General features: G+C 38.7%; 1 protein-coding gene across 1 annotated transcript in view; it reads right to left on the minus strand.

Annotated features, from left to right (window-relative positions):
* Positions 1 to 1,137: 1,137 nt before the first annotated feature.
* The window catches only part of SMYD3 (SET and MYND domain containing 3), a 336,887-nt gene continuing 317,975 nt past the window's right edge, over positions 1,138 to 20,049 (minus strand). The window contains exons 11-12 of the mRNA XM_083348811.1: positions 5,479 to 5,587; positions 1,138 to 2,255 (exon numbers count right to left, since the gene is read on the minus strand). Coding sequence (XP_083204937.1) covers positions 2,154 to 2,255; positions 5,479 to 5,587 — 211 coding nt within the window. The 3' untranslated portion in view covers positions 1,138 to 2,153. The remainder of the gene's footprint in view (positions 2,256 to 5,478; positions 5,588 to 20,049) is intronic.

Below are 20,049 nucleotides of genomic sequence, written 5' to 3' on the forward strand. Positions count from 1 at the left end.
TGACAGGGTGGCTAACATAACCCCATTTTGATCGCACTCAGCTCCCCGTTGGGCCAGGGAAGTGCACAAAGCTTCCTTTGCAGTATTGCATGCAAAAGTTCAGAAGAGATTATACTCCTGTATTGGCATTTGTGAGTTGCCATTCTGACTTATGTCCAGAGTGCTCATTTTCTCTGAAATTTATTTTCACTGTATTGTCATAAATGCTTTCAAGCTACTGACTGAATGGTCATGACATTTAAGAATTAAACATTAAGGCCCCCCAAAATTTCACTCTTGTCACAAACTTCAAATCCTTCTAAGAGTTGATTGTTGGTTAACTTTGGAACAGCCTGATACTGAGTGAGGCTCTTGAGCCATCTTGCTCAGCAGCATCAACGCTAACAATCTCCACAGGGTTTCTGGCAAGAATTTTTCCTGATGCTCCTGGAAATGCCAGGAAATTGAACCTAGGACCTCCCACGCGCAAAGCATGTCTTTGACTAATGAGCTACAGCTTTCTTTTCAGAGGACTGAAACTTAAGTGAGCAGATTTTGTCTGGCAGATTTGAAGTGTGCATTTTAAGTGAGAAAATGGATGGGGGAAGGAAGGGAGGGGAGAAAGTACACAGCAATGTTCTTGTTTGAAGCAAGCAGTATCTGCCTTCAGAACATGCATTTACACTGCAGTTTCAAGGATGGGTTGCATATTCTTCGGAAGCTAAGATTCAGTTTCTAGTCATGTACAATGTCAAGTTCAGTCACAGGGTTGTTCCATCCAAGAAATTCTGTTATAAGAATCTCTGCACCCCTGGAGATTTGCTTCAAGTCAAATCTAGACAGAACATTGCTCAGAATGGGAATTGTGTGGGTAATTTCTTCCATCTGGTAAGAACTAGCCTATTTTCCCAAAATAAATGAATATAAAATTTGTTAGACAAGGTGGATAAAATTGGACAAGAATGCGAGACTGAGCACTTAGTGTTGGAAAGACACATTAACTACACAATTATAGGTATATTTATTCAGAAGTAAGAACTTCCCCATTTAATGGAATGTCTTTAGTAGGAAGCATACAGCAAATTGCAATTGTTGTTGGCTGATTCACTTTCTGAGAACTTTTGTATCTGGGGGCATAAACATTACTGCAATATTACTAGATAGGAAGAATGCAGATGATTCAGGAATAAATTGATTCTGTTCATCTATCTGTCTCCCTTTCTCCTTCTCTGATGCTGATACATCACTCAGGGCAGAGTCACTCAGAACAGCTAACAAATGACACTTTTGGAAGTTTGCATCTCAACTGTATCTTCAGTTTCCATGATTAATAATCTAACAATAAACATGCTGTGCAACAAATATACAAGGAACATGGAATGCAAAGAAACTGAGTTCTAGCCCTGCCTTAGGCATGAATGTCAGCTGGTAACTTTGCCCAGTAACTCTCTCTCAACCACCTAAAAGGGCTGTTGTTTTGGGAAAATAGGAGGAGGAAATGTTAGGTATGTTCATCATCTTGAGTTATTTATAAAAAATAAAAGTGGAATTAAAAATAAATCTAAAATTAAGGATTGTTTTATAAATGTCACTCAGACAACAAGCTGTTTTATAATGATTATGTCACGTTAAAGGAAAAAATTCTAATAAAATATATACAAAAAATAAAAATAAATCTAAAATAAACAAAACAAATCACCGCATACCTGGAAATGAGAACACCTTGGAGAGGAGGGAGCAATTTATGATAGAACAAAAGGACAGTGATGAAACTAAATTCAAATACTTGCAATGTATTTGGATGTATGAGTCTTAATTTACACCCATCTAATAACACACTTAACACAAATTAGCATTTTCTATACTTTCAATTACAAACTAATTGTAGCTTGGAATTTTCCTGGCGTCTTTTCAGCCCACTTCTCAGCAGGAAGCAGTTCTTGCTGGAATTACTGATTGTTGAAAAATTTCATTTGGAGAAGTAGCAAAAGTAATAATGTGAAGATTACATAATAAAACAACTAGACTATTTTTTCTTGTAGAATTCAGATCAATGGAAAGCCACTCAATATATATGGCGATTTTACTGCCAAATGTTTGGTTGAGAAAGATACTTATTTTCTTCTGAGTTTCCTTTTTTGTTGTCGTTCTAGGTTGTGTCTTACACACCATCTTTATTTTAATATCATGCCAGCTTCCCACTCTTCTTTAAGTATCATCAGGTCCTGCATGAGGCTATGCTCTATCCCATGAGTCACTTTCATAATATCATAAGCCTGAAATGAAGAAGAAAAACAGAAAAAAAAACATTCTGTTATCCTTGATGGTATGCCTCTAAATATCTCCATCTGGAATATTTTATTTCTAAAAAACAATTTGCAACTTCGCTAGTGTAGATTGTCACTTCACCTTGTCTCTTCATATATTCCATAACAATGCAACCTCTTTTCTACTAGTTTATCCAGATTGCTATGGAATTTGCTGCTCTTGATGCTCGCTTGCTTGGCTTCTATACATTTTAATATGCCATGTGCTTTGGGATATGTTTAATTTAAACAGAAAACATATGTGCACCTTTCAAGATAATTCAGCTTAGTAGTATAAGAGCAGCATTATGGAACTGATCCTGCCTTGTTTTCCTCCATGGTCTGAAAAAGGTTTCATTTAGCATTCAGATCTATAGAAACAACAGTGCCAAACAAGGAAAGAACTTAACTATGAGCTACCCTGAGCAAACAAATAGGATACTCAGTATAGCATCAAAAGCCGCACAGCTTTTCTCCCCAAGAATATAAAACTCATTAAGTAATTGATAAGGAAGTGTAAGTAAAAGCCCAGCGCATTCATTTATGTCTAATTTGCATTTGGATTGGACAGGATACCTAACATCAGAGACACATGTAGTGGTATGCAAATATGCCTCTCTGCTGCTCAGTCATGATGAAAGGAGAGAGCAAGGTCCATCATGCTAATGGGCTACAAAGCAAAGGCCAGGATATTGAGGAAATAGTTTAAGTTTCTCCTTTATCCCTCAATTACATGAAGGCTTCTTAGAGATGCAAAGAAAGGCCACACTCATGTTATTTACATCACATATATAATAAATAATGCATAGGGCAAGCTGGAAGGAAACAGTTCAAATGGAATCTATTTGGAAAGAGCTGCCTGTGATTCTGGAGCAGATACATTTGGGTTATGTCCCTTTATAGCAGGGAACTGATATAGATGGACTATACATGCTTTGGGGTAAGAGCTTAATGTCTCAGCAGAGAACTTACTGCATTCTTACAGATTTCCAATCATTTATAGTAGTCTTGGCATATTGTGTGATATAAAATTCTTGGAAGCTAGACTTCTTCCTGATTTCCTCAATTTTTCTGTATACTTTGCAGAAGGTTTTTGTTGTTGTTGTTGTTGAGTCCTACTAGTATTGAAACATAAAATCTGCCCTTTGTCTATTCTGGATCACCAAGTTTGAAAAAATACAATTAAAATATCTTTAGTTATAGGAGTCTTTGGAGGTTGCAGTTTAGTGTAGGACTTATGAAGATTAACTCAAGTTTAATCTCCAGAAGGTATGCTAGGAATCTATTTCTCTAATTACAGGCAAAACTAGATTACAACATTGACATGGATGGATATCCTCCAGGGATGCAGTGAAATGATCACTTAGTAATACCACGTCAAACTTAGGAATTCAACAATTCTATCAAATGAAGCTACTAGATGTCAAAATCAATTAAATGTGAACGAAATAACAGTTATGAAATAACATGAAATTAACTGAAAACTTTATTTTTAATTACAACAATTTATTACAAATAGTAGCACCTCAAAATCAGCTTTCAGCAATGCTATTATTGTTAGTGTTATTACTACTACTATCCTGAATCAATATACTAAAGCATGAAGGCATCTTCACTGAAGGTTCTTTCATGATGGTCCAGTGCAGGTTAGTAGACAGATCTTTGGACTTTCCGATCTAGGGTTGAGAAGAGACAGCAGTCCAAAGCCATCAAACTGGCATCTGTGGCCAAGGTCATATTGGAATTTTAGTCTCACAATTAGTAGTCTAGCATCTTAACCACTATACCACTTTGGCAATCACTTCAAATAAAACGTGTATTTACATGTGCACATCTGGGTGTGTGTGCACATACACATATGTTCATGTAAGAAGTGTATGACTTAATGCTAATTTTTAAATGATTATTTGTAATGGGCAGAAGACACACACCATCTTAAGCTCAGTGAGAGAAAGGCCAGAAGCCTAACAAATAAGACAGAAGCATAAAAAAAATCTGATAACAATCAGTGTTCAATCTCAGATAAAGCATTATAATAGATTCGTTGAATTTTAGAAACTTTCTTTTTACATCCTTAAACAAGAAACTGGAACTTAAACTACAATATGTGAAACTTTACAAAGAATCAGTTGGGGAATTACATAAGGCAGCTGTCACAAAGCTATGTAACTCGAGCAAATATTTTTTTATATATACAGTGACTTTTCCAGAAGGTCTTGTGCATTTTATAAATCTATCACAAATTTAGAAGAAACTCCAAATAAGGAGCAGCCAGCTGAAACAGGTTCAGGTCTGCATGCAATGAACTTCTATATATAGGACACCATTCATGTGCAACCAACTTGCTTTATGCCACATAACTAAAACCTTATTTTTTGTCTCCCCAAATGTATTCTAAAGTTTAAACAAGGTAATAGATTTAATTATCTTTAGTAACTTATTATTCCACAGGAAATTATTTTATTTAAGTACTTTTACAGATTTGGTTTCAGACTGCTATTGAGCTGAATGGTTAACAAAATAAATAATGGAAAACATGTACTGCTTTCAGAAACAAGTTAGTTACTAATGTATTTCCTTTCAATAATGATGAGCAGATTATGCATATAAAATGTATTGCTATTCTGAACTGGCTTACAAATTATTCATATGAAGAAACTTCCTCTGATCAGATCTTTGCAGTGGTCAGCGCTGAATTAAACGTGTTCGTGACTTAATGTACTCAGAGTTTGATTGTCCTCTTTTTCATCAGCATTCCATCCCAAATATTTCAGGTGAATTTCAGAATTCTCACTAGTTTATGATCAAAGGAAGCATTTCCAATACTATTTCCACTGCCTTCCCCATTCAGTGAGATGCAGAACATGATCAATATTTAAAAAGGAGAAGCAGATTAAGGTACTGAAGCAGTCTCTCGTTCATCCGACTTAATAGCTATTTGCCATTCAAGGTTTGGGGTGATTAATGATAACCCCCTCGGATACTGAATAGTAATTACCAACCACTGCTATTAAAGTAAGTCTCTCCTGGAAACTGTAAGCAGCTCACTTTGTAGCCATTGCCTCCGGGGCTGGTTTAGATGTAAAAAAGTAGGAGAGCGCTTGCTGACTGACATTTGGAAAGCGAGGTGAGCAAGGAGGTTGTAGAAACAATTAGGAGGAAAGAGACTATAGGACCAATGAGCAAAACTGACCTGTTTCAGGGTTTCAAGGGCCTGGGAGCACATGTCCTGGTGGAACTGCAACTTGGCCACTCTCATCATCTGGATAGCCCTCAAAGGATGGAAGCGGGAATAATAAAAACTGAAAAGAAGGGCAGGAAGAAAATTATACCCATTTGTCAATTCTCACTTTCACCATTCCTACCTTAGTGGAGAGCCATTAGAGTAGGACTACAAAGCCACTGTGAATTTTAATGAGGTATTATGGGGAAATTAGCCAGTGTCGAGGTGTGTGAAATACTGAGGGGTTGTTAACAAAGCATTATTTTCAGTCTTGGAACAGTTCTTATGTTATCCTGTTAGAAAGTGACAACGGTAGGATTATTTCCCCCACCTTCCTGAAACAATGCAATAGCCAGCAAAGCAGCATTCAGTCTTTTTCTTAAATAATATTTTTTATTAATTTTCTAATTTTACATTTAGGTATTTAAAAAGCAACGTGGTGGCTGGGTTAATCAATAGTTCAGTAACCTACAAAAATCTTTAGTACAAATCTCAAATTACAACCTCAAATGTTTCCTCTCTTTTTCCCTTAATATCTACTATCTCATATTTAAGCTAATACAGTTCTTATTATTTTTTTATTTTTTATTTATTTATATCAACTAAATAAAAACACCATTATTACATTTTTCAATAAAGTTTTAGCTTATACATATCTTAATTACTTTTACATTCAATCTTTACATTCAATCAATGTCCTGTTATTGGTTTTTCCCAATTTTTAGTTTCCCATCAATATTCAAATTTACCCCTTCATGGATTACTGCCTTGTCGTGGCGAAGGGGCTTGCATAATTCAATGAAGCTATGAGCTATGCTATGCAGGGCCACCCAAGACGGACAGGTCATAACAGAGAGTTCTGACAAAACGTGATCCACTGGAGAAGGTAATGGCAACCCACTCCAGTATCTTTGCCATGAAAACCCTATGGACAGTACCAAAAGGCAAAACGATATGATGCTGGAAGATGAGCCCCTCAGGTCGGAAGGCGTCCAATATGCTACTGGGGAAGAGCAGAGGGCTAGTACTAGTAGCGCCAGAAAGAATGAAGCGACTGGGCCAAAGCCGAAAGGACGCTCAGCTGTGGATGTGTCTGGTGCTGTAAAGAATCTTTCTTCATAGGAACCTGGAATGTAAGATCCATGAATCAAGGAAAGCTGGACATGGTCAAACAAGAGATGACAAGACTAAACATCGACATCTTAGGTATCAGCGAACTAAAATGGACAGGAATGGGTGAATTTAATTCAGATGACCATCAGGTATACTACTGCGGGCAAGAATCCCTCAGAAGAAATGGAGTAGTCTTCATAGTCAATAAAAAAGTAGGAAAAGCAATACTGGGATACAACCCTCAAAATGACAGAATGATCTCAGTTCGAATCCAAGGCAAACCATTCAATATCACAGTAGTCCAAGTCTATGCCCCAACTACCAGTGCTGAAGAGGATGAAATTGACCGGTTCTATGAAGCCCTACAGCACCTTATAGAACTAACACCCAAAAATGATGTCCTTATCATCATGGGAGATTGGAGTGCTAAAGTAGGAAGCCAAAAGATAACCGGAATAACAGGCAAGTTTGGCCTTGGAGTACAAAATGAAGCAGGGCACAGGCTGATAGAATTTTGTCAAAAGAATACAATGGTCATAGCAAACACTCTTTTCCAACAACCCAAGAGACGGCTTTACACATGGACATCACCAGACGGTCAACACAGAAATCAGATTGACTATATGCTCTGCAGCCAAAGATGGAGAAGCTCTATACAGTCAGTAAAAACAAGACCAGGAGCTGATTGTGGCTCAGACCATGAGCTTCTCATTGCAAAGTTTAGGCTTAAATTAAAGAAAGTAGGGAAAAGCGCTAGGCCAGTCAGGTATGAATTAATTCATATCCCTGTTCAATATACAGTAGAGGTGACAAATAGATTTAAGGATTTAGATCTGATAGACAGAGTGCCTGAAGAACTATGGACAGAGGTTTGCAACATTGTACAACAGGTAGCAACCAAAACCATCCCAAAGAAAAAGAAATGCAAGAAAGCAAAATGGCTGTCTGAGGAAGCTTTGCAAATAGCTGAGGACAGGAGGGAAGCGAAAGGCAAGGGAGAAAAAGAAAGATATGCCCAATTAAATGCAGAATTCCAAAGAATAGCTAGAAGAGATAAGAATGCCTTCTTAAATGAACAATGCAAAGAAATAGAAGAAAACAATAGAATAGGGAGGACCAGAGATCTTTTCAAGAAAATTGGAGAGATGAAGGGAACGTTTAATGCAAAAATGGGCATGATAAAGGACCAAAATGGCAGGGACCTAACAGAGGCAGAAGAGATTAAGAAGAGGTGGCAAAATTACACAGAAGAACTATACAAGAATGAGCTTAACGTCCCTGATAATCACAATGAGTTGGTCACTGACCTCGAGCCAGACATCCTAGAATGTGAAGTGAAGTGGGCCTTAGAAAAGCTGAGCAACAACAAAGCTAGTGGAGGTGACAGTATTCCAGCTGAGCTATTCAAAATCTTAAAAGACGATGCAGTAAAAGTGCTACACTCAATTTGCCAGCAAATTTGGAAAACTCAACAGTGGCCACAGGATTGGAAAAGATCAGTTTACATTCCAATTCCCAAGAAAGGCAGTGCCAAAGAATGTTCAAACTATCGCACCATTGCACTTATTTCTCATGCTAGTAAAGTTATGCTTAAAATTCTACAAGCTAGACTCCAGCAGTATGTGGATCGAGAACTACCAGAAGTACAGGTAGGATTTCGAAGAGGCAGAGGAACTAGAGATCAAATTGCTAACATACGCTGGATCATGGAGAAAGCTAGAGAGTTCCAGAAAAACATCTACTTTTGCTTCATTGACTATGCTAAAGCCTTTGATTGTGTGGATCATAACAAACTGTGGCAAGTCCTTAAAGAGATGGGAGTACCAGACCATCTTATTTGTCTCTTGAGAAACCTATATGTGGGCCAAGAAGCAACAGTGAGAACTGGACACGGAACCACTGATTGGTTCAAAATTGGGAAAGGAGTCCGGCAAGGCTGTATACTGTCACCTTGCCTATTTAGCTTATATGCAGAGCACATCATGAGAAAGGCAGGGCTAGATGAATCAAAAGTTGGAATTAAGATTGCCGGAAGAAACATCAACAACCTAAGATATGCAGATGATACCACTCTAATGGCAGAAAGTGAAGAGGAACTAAAGAGCCTCGTGTTCCAGGTGAAGAAGGAGAGTGCAAAACTTGGGTTGAAACTAAACATTAAGAAAACCAAGATTATGGCATCTGGCCCTCTCAATTCCTGGCAAATAGATGGGGAAGAAATGGAGGTAGTGACAGATTTTATTTTCCTGGGCTCCAAGATCACTGCAGATGGGGACTGTAGCCAAGAAATTAAAAGACGCTTGCTCCTGGGGAGGAAAGCCATGGCAAATCTAGACAGCACACTAAAAAGCAGAGACATCACTCTGTCAACAAAAGTGCGTATAGTCAAGGCTATGGTCTTCCCAGTTGCAATGTATGCCAGTGAAAGCTGGACCATAAGAAAGGCTGAGCACCAAAGAATTGAAGCCTTTGAACTCTGGTGCTGGAGAAGACTCCTGCGAGTCCCTTGGACTGCAAGGCGATCAAACCAGTCAGTTCTAGAGGAGATCAACCCTGACTGCTCTTTAGAAGGCCAGATCCTGAAGCTAAAACTCAAATACTTTGGCCACTTAATGAGAAGGAAGGACTCACTGGAGAAGAGCCTAATGCTGGGAAAGATTGAGGGCAATATTGTAACAATAGAAGAAGGGGACGACAGAGAATGAGGTGGCTGGATGGAGTCACTGAAGCAGTAGGCTTCAGAAGATGGTAGAGGACAGGAAGGCCTGGGGGAACATTGTCCATAGGGTCGCAATGGGTCGGACACGACTTCGCAACTAGCAACAACAAAAATTCAAATTTAACATTTGATATTTATAATTTCCAGGTTTTAGGTAACCAAAGTTTCCTTTATCTCAATTCATAACAAAATCTACTATTCAGAATACACATCTTATCTATTTGGGTATAATCTTGTTCTATTTCCTAAAAGTTATCTATTTCCCCCCCATCTTACATCATCTAATTAATAATATAGTATCCCCTTTAATAAATCAAAGTCCATTATATATATTATCTGAGTTAATCAATAAATCAAACATATTCAGAATATTTTTTTTCTTTTGGGTCTAATTTTTAAGTATTAAACAAATAGTATCCTTATTTTCAACTAATTTCCAAATGTTTTAAATTTAATGACCAAAATTTCTCTTATCTCAACTTCTCCCTTTGGCCCTCTAATTAGTAATATGAAATTCCCTGTGATAAATCAAAACCCCAATTTTCTTCAGCTTTATTCTGGCTTTGTTTCTTTGCCAACTAGCCTTCCATGTCAACACTTTTAAATCATCAAATATAACTCCCTCTATTATTATATATATTGTTTAGAATAAGAGAGACCATTTACTTGCCTTTTTTTGGAAGAGCTAGCCCATTTGTATTCCTTAAATCATCTCCCTATTATTCCAAATCCCCATAATTGTCCTGGGAAGTGTATCTTCCATTCAATCTGTTCTTCTTGTTCCTCAAATTTCTTCTGATGTACATAGAAAGTCTTTTTCATTTTCAGTATTGTCAGTCCCTTTTCTGGATATTCCATTGACTGTATTTGTTGGTCAATTGAGTCCTCTGTCTTAGTATTTGATTGTTCCACTTCTTCTGTTACCTTCTTCGTTGTTAGCTCTTTAGTTGTAGTCGGAATTTGAGTTTGCATATCTAAGCTGACATATTGTTCTTTTCTGTAACATCTTATTTCGTCACAAGCTGAAAGGATGGTTTCATGTATTGCTTTCAACATGGAAAGAATCTTTTCCTGATCTCCATCCATCTTCTCTTAATGGTGCATTAAGTTGAAGACTTTGAAATCAGACGATGAAAATAATTTTATAGCTGGGTATGGGATCTCTATTTCACGTGTTTGTAAGTAGTCTTTATAGTAAAAGTCATTTGTCAAGTAAGATTTTATAATTCAAAGTATTTCATCATCTCAAATAATGACCAGTATTCCTCAGATAAAAAAGTAGGAAGGCAATTCCCCACACACAGCTCTAAAAATCTATAAAGGTTTACATTCATAGTTCAAGGAGGCCAGCCATGCCACCCAGAAGTTGTCTTTACAGCTGAACTTCTCACAGGTGGTGTTTATCAAAGTTAAGTGTCATATTTGTAGTCTGGGCTTCAAGCCAAGTCTCCTTTAGGCAATAGCAAGTTGTAATACCAAGCATCACCACACAATGTCAACGATGCCCCTTAAGGTTTTTTAAGTCCAAAATTTTTATAGTCCTTTTTCCAATTTTATTTCTTTTTTATAGATAAAAACAAAAGTCTTCAGTGAAAATAAGAAAAATTTTGGTCCCCAAGTTTCAGAAACATATAAATCCAATTAGATTAAAGTTGTTCTTTTAGTGCTTTAACTCCCCTGGGTAATCAGTCACCGCTATTCGTAGAGGGTGGGATAGAAATTCCCTTCCCTCTCTCCTCACAGGGGGAAAGAAACTTTGGGCAGCTTTTACAGGAAGAAAAATACTTAGGATCTTAGAGGGAAGATCGGATCTCATCCAGTTTCATCCATGTTGCTTTAGAAGTGCCTGGTGGTAAGTTTGACTTTGGCTGTCTGCCGCGTAGTGACAAGCCATATTGTTTATGGCGGGTCTTTCTTCCACCGATTTGGAGGGCTACCCCAGATCAAGCAGAAAGGCTGCCGCCCTCCCGCAATCAAGCAGGGCTCCCCTGCTTGCTCGTTGCCCCTACAGGGTGACTTTTGACTCTTTCCAGGGTCCCCCAGCAGAATGAAACCGAATGCAGAAGACGGAGCTTGCCTCCCAGTGTCCGCGATGGCAAACCGGAAGCCGCATTCAGTCTTACTACCATGGGGGCAATGCCGTTTTTCACTCGGAATCTTTCAGTGTAGGACCTGAACCTTCATATTCTCAGAAGCTGCCTGAGCTTTGATTTTGTGGGTTATTTGGGACTTATACTTCCTTACATGTGACTCATAAAATATGTAGTGACTAAAGGGAAATTCATTTGCCTTATCAAAACCAGGCTTTCCTATCCTGGCATCCTCCAGCCACAATTTCTGGGAATTATGGCAATGGCTTACAGTACACTGTGAGATGCGCAGGAAAGATGCTTTCAGTCAAGGAGGAGAATAATGTTTTTGGTGAAAGATGCACTTTTCTTAAAATCAATTAATAATTGGATTCCCTGGCTGAAAAGTGTAGAGAATCTGACTGCAAGGGATGATATCCATGGAATGGGTGGGACTGAAATGTTTAGCCAATTGGGGGTGGAGAGGTGAAGATTAAAGGGAAAAATTCTTCATTCTTAAGGGGAAGGCACTGATTTTGCCCATTAAAAAGAGACGTGCAGATAGAGAAACATGCACAGGAAATAATTAATCACAGGCTTTCCCAGTCCTAGTGAAAACCATAAGGTCCAAGAAACCTCATAGATGGATGTGGACTATAAAGTCTTTCTTCTTTCCTCAAATATGAATTCAATAACTGGTGTACAGCAAGTAATACATTTTTAGCCTTCTGTACTTAGTGGGAACACAATAAAAGCAGTGATGCTATGAGGATTCCTGAACACTGTTGGAAACATGTTGACTAGTCCTACAAATAACAGTAATCATGTCCAATGTGTCTTTTTAACCATTGTTTTTAACCAATTATTTCCCCTTAGTCACTACATATGCATATTTTATGAGTCACATGTTAGGAAGTATAAGCCCCAAATAACTGACAAAATCCAAGTTCAGGCATCTGTTGTTTTCTGGCAGAAGCAGATATTTTAGACAGATTACATTATTCTGAACAAGCAGGCAAAGCAAAGCATGGTTTGCCAAATTTTCACAGGTGAGAAGTATGCGTACCAATAATTTAAAATCAAACCTGATGTCACCTTTCCCCAAATGGTCTTCTCCTTGTTTAAGAGTCTGCCAGACCTCCATTCAAATATCAAATGTCCCCATAAATGCTACTATTCCCATGCATCAGAGAAACAAGAATGGCTGTCAACCTGGGCCACTGAGCGTAAAGCCAGTTGAAATAACTGATGTCAGGAAAGTCAACAAGGTGAGCTCTTTCACCAATAGTGCTGATTGGCCTTTTGCCAGGCTGCCCGGCCATTCTCTCTCAGGCAGGAAATTGATCATGCAGAGTCCTCCCACATCAGACCTACTAAGACTTGTTTAAAAATTGCATCCAACTCCTAAGGTCTGTAAAGATTTAGGATTAAGGTAAACGATACCAAAGGAAGTAGTAACTAATTAAGCAATGTCAGGTAGATAACTAAAGCCAGTCATAGGTATAATCTAAAAACAGGAAATTCAAGAGGTGAAGGTAAAGGAAGCAAGCATGAAATGGGGTGTACAGAGAACATAAATATTTACAAAGCTGTTTTATTGGGCTGATTTATGTACTTGTTCCACACATGGGCTTAGTGGCTTTCCACTAGCTTTAAATCTGACACTTAAAATAGCTGCCTGGTATTATTTTCTGTAACAATGTTTGTAAAATTATTTGAATATTCTTTTGCATGGGACATATGCTAACAACCTCTTTGTATTCTCTGGGAGGAGAAATAAAAATGAATGTCCAGACAGCTGGGTCCCACTGAACTTCAAATAGAAGATAGCATGGGGACAGTTCAATTTGTTAATGACATACTTAAGTTCAGCTCCCAAAAGACTAGAATCTTAAGGCTATCTCAGAAAAGTAAAAAGAGGCTGACATACATAGTAAAAGGATTAAGCCTTCAAATATATTTCGGATATACCTAGATAGAGTGAAGGAATATAGTGCTGCTACTAGTTTAACTGGCTCTCACACCCTAGGTCCTGGGAGAAAGTACCATGAGTGGCTCATCACTGACCATGATTCTCATCCCAGTTCAGATTTAACCCCATATGGTCATAAGCAACAAGCACTACAATGAAACTTGATGACTCTCATGTCAGCAGTTAAGAATATATTGTAGCTAAGAATATAATTATTGACTATTGAAATTGATTAAGAATTAAGGGACAACAGAAAAAGAGTTCACTGTAAAACATGTACAGGTAGTCCTCTAATTATGACCATTAACAATTGTTCACAGTTACAATGGTGGTGAAAAAGTGACATATGACCAGTCCTCACACTTACAATTGTCGCAGCCTCCCATGGTCACTTTATCAAAATTTGGGCATTTGACAACCAGAATGTATTTATGATGGCTGTAGTGTCCTGGGCTCAGGAGATGATCATTTACAACCTCCCCAGGCAGCTTCTGACAAGCAAAGTCAATGAGGGAAACCTGGATTCACTTAATGACTATGTGATTTTCTTAACAATTGTGGCAAAAAGTGATAAAATCAGGCATACCTCACTTAATGACTACATTGCTTAGTGAAAGAAGTCCCAGTCCCAGTTGTGGGAGTAAGTCAAGGACTACCTGTAGAAGAATGAGGGACGGTACCTTGTTTTCAATTCTGCAGTATTCTCTCCTTGAGACATCCATGCAAACTGCATCAAGTCTTTGTAGGGGAAGTATTTACACACACTGTTTTACATGTAGTGGTTACCAGAATCACTCACACTTACAACCATTGCAGTCCAGAAGAGTGGGGGACCTTACTCACTCTGGACGTAAGATGTCCCAATGGGTGGGGCAACAACAAAGAGGACTTTCTTCCTGAATCCTGTCAGTAGAAATTATTTAATTGACGTAATCCACAGCATACTCTTTCTGAGTGGCAGTCTGTGGAAGAGGCACTTCATCTGCTTCCTCTGATAAGACCTGTCCAGTAATGTATCGCTGAACTGTGTGTCATAACTCTCATCTTCCTCAGAGCACAAAAACCCCACAGCCATGTCAAGGTAGTGCGCCTCATTGGGGATGAGGAGAAGGAGGAGCAGCAGGAGGAGGATTTCAGTAGAATTTCAGTAGAATTAGAATCTGATATCACTACAGTAAATATTGTAAATTACCAGGATAATAACATTGTTTTGGTATCTTTCATAGGCAGCAGAACATTTTTAAACCACTAGAACTACATCTAAGAACTCTGCAGTGAATTGTGCTAATTTAAAATAAACTCAAGTCCAGAATAGGAAATAGTCTAACATAAAATAAAAGGAACAAACAGGAAAGAAAGCAGTTCAAAGGAAGATGTACTTTAGCAACAGTGTAACAATAACCTTGGCATTCATTATGTGCTCTGACAGCAAATCAATGCTGGTTGTTACTATAAGTGGCCCATATTCAACTCTGTTACATGCCTTCAAAGTGCAATTATTAGACTAACATTAGGAACAGGGAAGGCAAAATGTTCAAAGACTGCATAATCTTGGAACAAAATTCCTATCTTTCCTTATTTTTCCCCCAATGGGTGAGTGATATATTCAAATATACACAGTGTCAAATGCTAAATGCTTTTGGAACATCAAGGGATGGTTTGGCCTTAAAGACTACCCAGAGAGAAATAATATGGAGAAAATTATCTGGGATCTATCTGATTTAAATTGCAATTATTGAAGTTTGGGGAAATGTTCCTAAATTCTGAACATTAAAAAGGAATAGTTAAAATTACATATTCTTCTCATAGTTTGCAAAATAAAGGTTCAGATCTTTTAAATAGTGAATTAGATTCCAGCAACAACAGAAATGCAAGACATCCAAAGCACTATTGTACTATTTTTAACTCTAGAATTCATTTTATTTCATAGGGACATTAGTATCATATTTAAAATTTATTTTTTCATGGTAACACAAATTGATTCTAACAGCATTATTTCTAGCTTCATAGTTATGATTACTATTTATTCATTAAACATATTTTGAATTCCATTAAACAAATGTTATCTACACTAAAAATGTTTTTAATTAGCCATTATTATAAGGCCACTAATAATTATTTGTCCCTGATGTTCATATTCTACCTGTCTAAATTCTTTCTACAACTTGTCCATATGTACAGTCTTGTTCTAAATAAAGTAATTTTCTTTACTCTTTTTTCATTCAGTGGCTTTCAAATGTCAAATATTCTGACACATTTTTGCTATGTTCTGAATTCTGTTAATAAGATAATTACTAAATTGATCATACTAAACAGAATGAAGCTACATTATTATTTTAGAATGACTTTAATGTCAATTTTGTTAGCTTTAATGTCAAACTAGTTTTCTGCTATAAGCATTTATTATAATTTTATATTCTGTGAATCTGTTGAAAAGTAAAATCTATAAAATATCAACTATTCCTTGATAAGATTAAAAATGTGAATCCCAGGCATATTAAAATTAACAAACTAAGTGAACACTGGGATGGAATAAGAATAAGTAAAACAGTTTTTATTTCTAAAAGATCAAGCTTTCGTTGGCTAATTGCCAACGTCGTCAGGATGGAAATGCTGGGGTGGGGAGATTGTGTTTATACTGTTGGTGTCTGCACTCTGCTCATGGAGCGCGTCACCGGTCTGTTTGTGGAGGCCGGTCGTATTCCTTTGAGTTGTCGCACATCCATTTTGGGGGTATGTAGTTGTCTCTGGGTGTCTGTTGTCAAAAGTGGATTGCTGACAGTTCCATGTGTTATAGTCATAGCTCTAGTCATTGCCCGTGTTCTTATACCAGAGGTTCTAAATAGTTGTTTCTCTTCTTCCCTGTGTTCTACAATGCAGGGTGGTTGTGTGTTTGTGCAATCTTGATTTTGATACAATGAGGCGCTTTGTAAGTGCTTGCGCTGTTTGCCTCCATATCGCGCACGTCGTTCCTCTTCCCAATTCCTTAGTGCCTGGTATGCAGGGGGGAGGTCTATGTGCCGGTTGATGGAGGAGTGGTTTAAAAACCAAGCTTCCTTAAACAAGCGGCCGCCTTTAGTATTGTCACCGGCAATTGCCTTGGTCCCTGTTAGATTAAAGACATGGTTATGTGTAGCCATGTGTGCCCACACTTGTGAATATTCTTGTCTTCTAAAATATCAACTAAGATAAACTCTTCATTTGCCATATGAATATTAATGAAAAAGACCAAGAAATAAATTTCTTTTAAGATCTTCTGATTGGCTACCAAGGTCATATGGATTGTAACTTCTTAACTGGAGAATTTTTGTTTTGTTTTAAGGAATACATTTTATGTTCGTAACTGAAGCTGATGTTAATTCCAGGTTGAAGTACAGGAATATGAATTTAAGCTATGTTTTCTTTTACATTTAAAGAACAGCATTTATCAGCTTACCACTATAGAGGTAATGGTACCTTGCTTTGTATTATTGAGGAGGCCCCAAGTTTTGCTCGTATTAAAAATCCACAGCATGCATCATTGGGGGACAGATATATGTAAAATAATTGCATATATCACCACACACTTGTATGAAATCAAACAAAATGGGAAAAAGAGCCACTCAGAACCGGTTCCCTCACAAAAGAAAAAACTGGGAGCTGCAAAAAATAGGCTGATCAGCGGCCCTGTGTATGCGTCCTCCCGGGGAGCTCTGGCAACTCCGTAAGGCCAGCCTCGAACTTCACAAGTGGAAATCAAGGGAGATTGCCAGGAACACAAGATCAGCATTTCTCAGCCCGCGCTGATCTCGCCCTTCTTGCAGTCTCCTTCTCTCTGTTTCAGCTTGCTTTCGGGGGATCCAGCCTCTGCTGCCCCCTTCTCTCAACAGCTGGATGCCCCAAAAGAAAAGCAGCCAAAGGTAGCAGCTCTGCAAGTCTCCGCCAAGAGAATGGGACAGCGGAGGCTGGATCTCCCGAAAGAAGTCTCTGCTGAGATGAGATGAGATGAGAGAACGGGGTGGCAAGCTGCCGAGAGAATGGGGCAGTGGAGCGCTCCGCCGAGAGAATGGGGCGGTGGAGGCTTGCCGCCCATTCTCTCGGCGGAACTTCTTTCGGGGGATCCAGCCTCTGCCGCCCTCTTCTCTCAGCTGCCCAGCTGAGAGAAGGGGGCAACAGAGGCTGGATCCCCCGAAAGAAGTCTCCGCCGAGACAAGAGAATGGGGCAGCAAGCCGCTGAGAGAATGGGGCGGTGGAGCACTCCACTGAGAGAATAGGGTAACTTGCTGTTCTCTCGGTGCGGCGCAGCAGAGGCTGGATCCCCCAAAAGAAGTCTCAGCCGAGAGAATGGGCAGCAAGCCTCCATCGCCCCATTCTCTTGGCGGAGCGCTCCACCGCCCGATTCTCTCGTTTCGGTGGAGACTTCTTTCGGGGGATCCAGCCTCTGCTGCCCCCTTCTCTGCTGAGAGAAGGGAGCGGCAGAGGCTGGATCCCCCGAAAGAAGTCTCCGCCGAGAGAATGGGCGGCAAGCCTCCACCGCCCCATTCTCTCAGCGGAGGCTTGCAGAGGTGGCGGCGGAGCTGCGCGCGCAGCTCTCCAAACCGCCACCACCCCATTCTCTCAATGGGACTTTTTTACTTCCACTTTTTTTCCCAGAATGGCGGAGGACTGGGAGCCGCAGGAGATGGCTTAAAGAGCCGCATGCAGCTCCGGAGCCACAGGTTGCCAACCCGTGGTCTAGGCAGACATTTTGGTGTTAATCAGAATAAACCTGGAAGGGACCTTGGAAGTCTTGTAGTCCAACCCCCTGCAGAAGACCCTATACCATTTCAGACAGGTGGTTGTCCAGTCTTTTCTTAAAAACCTTCAGTGATGAAGCACCCACAGCTTGGAGGCAAGCTGTTCCACCGGTTAACTGTCCTCACTGCTAGGAAGTTTCTCCTTAATTCCAGGTTGCTTCTTTCCTTGATTAGTTTCCATCCATTGTTTCTTGTCTTGCCTTCTGGTATTTTGGAAAATAAGTTGACCCCCCCTCTTCTTTATGGCAGCCCCTCAAACACTGTTCTGCCAAGCTATAGCTGTAATATAATTTGCTTGAAAGCAAAAGCCAGGAATACGGCTTTTTGTGGTGCGGGTTTTGAAATAAGATGTTCTATATTCATTACTTCATATGCTTGAAAGTTTTGCATTTTTGGCTGACTTGCCATTTTGGGGTATTGTTGTGCTCTTTCCTTTGACACTGGATGATTAACCAAAAGAGAAAGTGTTATTATACTTAAATTTGGAAACAAGATGCATACTGTACATCTTGATTCTTATCCAAGATCAACCAGTGAACATCACAGTCAAGGCACAAGTGACATGGGATGGTGTTTGTATTGTCGGTGGTGACCCTAATGTGTAGTTTTCTATACTGAAATCTTATATAGATAGTCTTTGACTTACAACAGTTTGTTTTAGTGACTGTTCAAAGTTACAATGGAACTGAAAAAAGTAACTTATGACTGAATTTCACTCTTACGGCCATTGCAGCATCCTCAAGGTCATGTGATCAAAATTCAGAAGTTTGGCAACTGATTCATATTCATGACAGTTGCAGAGTGATTAGCTTTTGTGACTTTCTGACAAGCAAAGTCAATGAGGAAGCCAGATTCAATTACTAATTTACTAACAACTGCAGTGATTCACTTTACAACTGTGGCAAGGAAGGTCGTAAAATTGGGCAAAACTCATTTAACAAATATCTCACTTAGCAACAAAAATTTTGGGCTCAATTTTGGTCATAAGTCGAGGACTACCTGTAATCTGTCCATTAGGTCCGCTCTGCAGGGCATATGCAAACCCTACAGGGATTCAAAAATAAGCAAAATAGAGCTATTTTTTTTAGATATCAAGAATTATACATTTACACAGTATTATCTATTGTGTATCTTGATTAAATAATGCATAAAAATAAATTCTCATCAAAATACCTATGTTTTTACAGCTCAAATTTTTAATGGACACTTTTTATTTTTATTACTACTATAACTACATGACCTTTTATCTTACCCATAATCTTCAGTTAATGGATATGTTTAGTACCAACTAATGGACCTTCACTGAGCAGCATAGCACAGAACTTCTAACAATGCTACGTTGTCACCCTGGACCCTGAACTCACCCTGAGCACTCCAGATTTAGAGAGTTACAATAACTCTTGCTCCGTTTTTACAGAAACACAGAAGCTTCAATTGGACAAGCAGTTCAGATGGTTCACTATGAATATAATACAGATATCAGAGACCTTCTAATGGATTTTTAACGCTGGGTAGCTGAAGCATACTGGAGAAAGCCAGAAAAGATATCACTATTTTCCTGAGCCATTGGGTATTGTTTGTTCTATATAAACTAGAAGGCTGTTTAATTTTGATCCAACTAAGTAAAAACCAAATTTAAGAACCTTACAAGGCAGCTTTTACTACTGCAGTTCGTTGATTTCTTATGATCTTTCTTCTTTCAAGTGGTCTTTCTGAGGGTAAAATTCTTTTTCATCCTTTCTCTCCCCATCTCCTCTTTTTAAAAATCCCTTCTCTTTTCTTTCTCTCTATCTCTTCTGACTACCTTTTCACTCTTAGTTTAATCTTCTGTTTCCAGATCATATATTTTTTTGTTCCTGCATTGTAGCTGCCCTGCTGTTCTACTCATCATGT

Source organism: Vipera ursinii (assembly GCF_947247035.1).
Source record: "Vipera ursinii genome assembly, chromosome: 1".
Taxonomy (NCBI): domain Eukaryota; kingdom Metazoa; phylum Chordata; class Lepidosauria; order Squamata; family Viperidae; genus Vipera; species Vipera ursinii.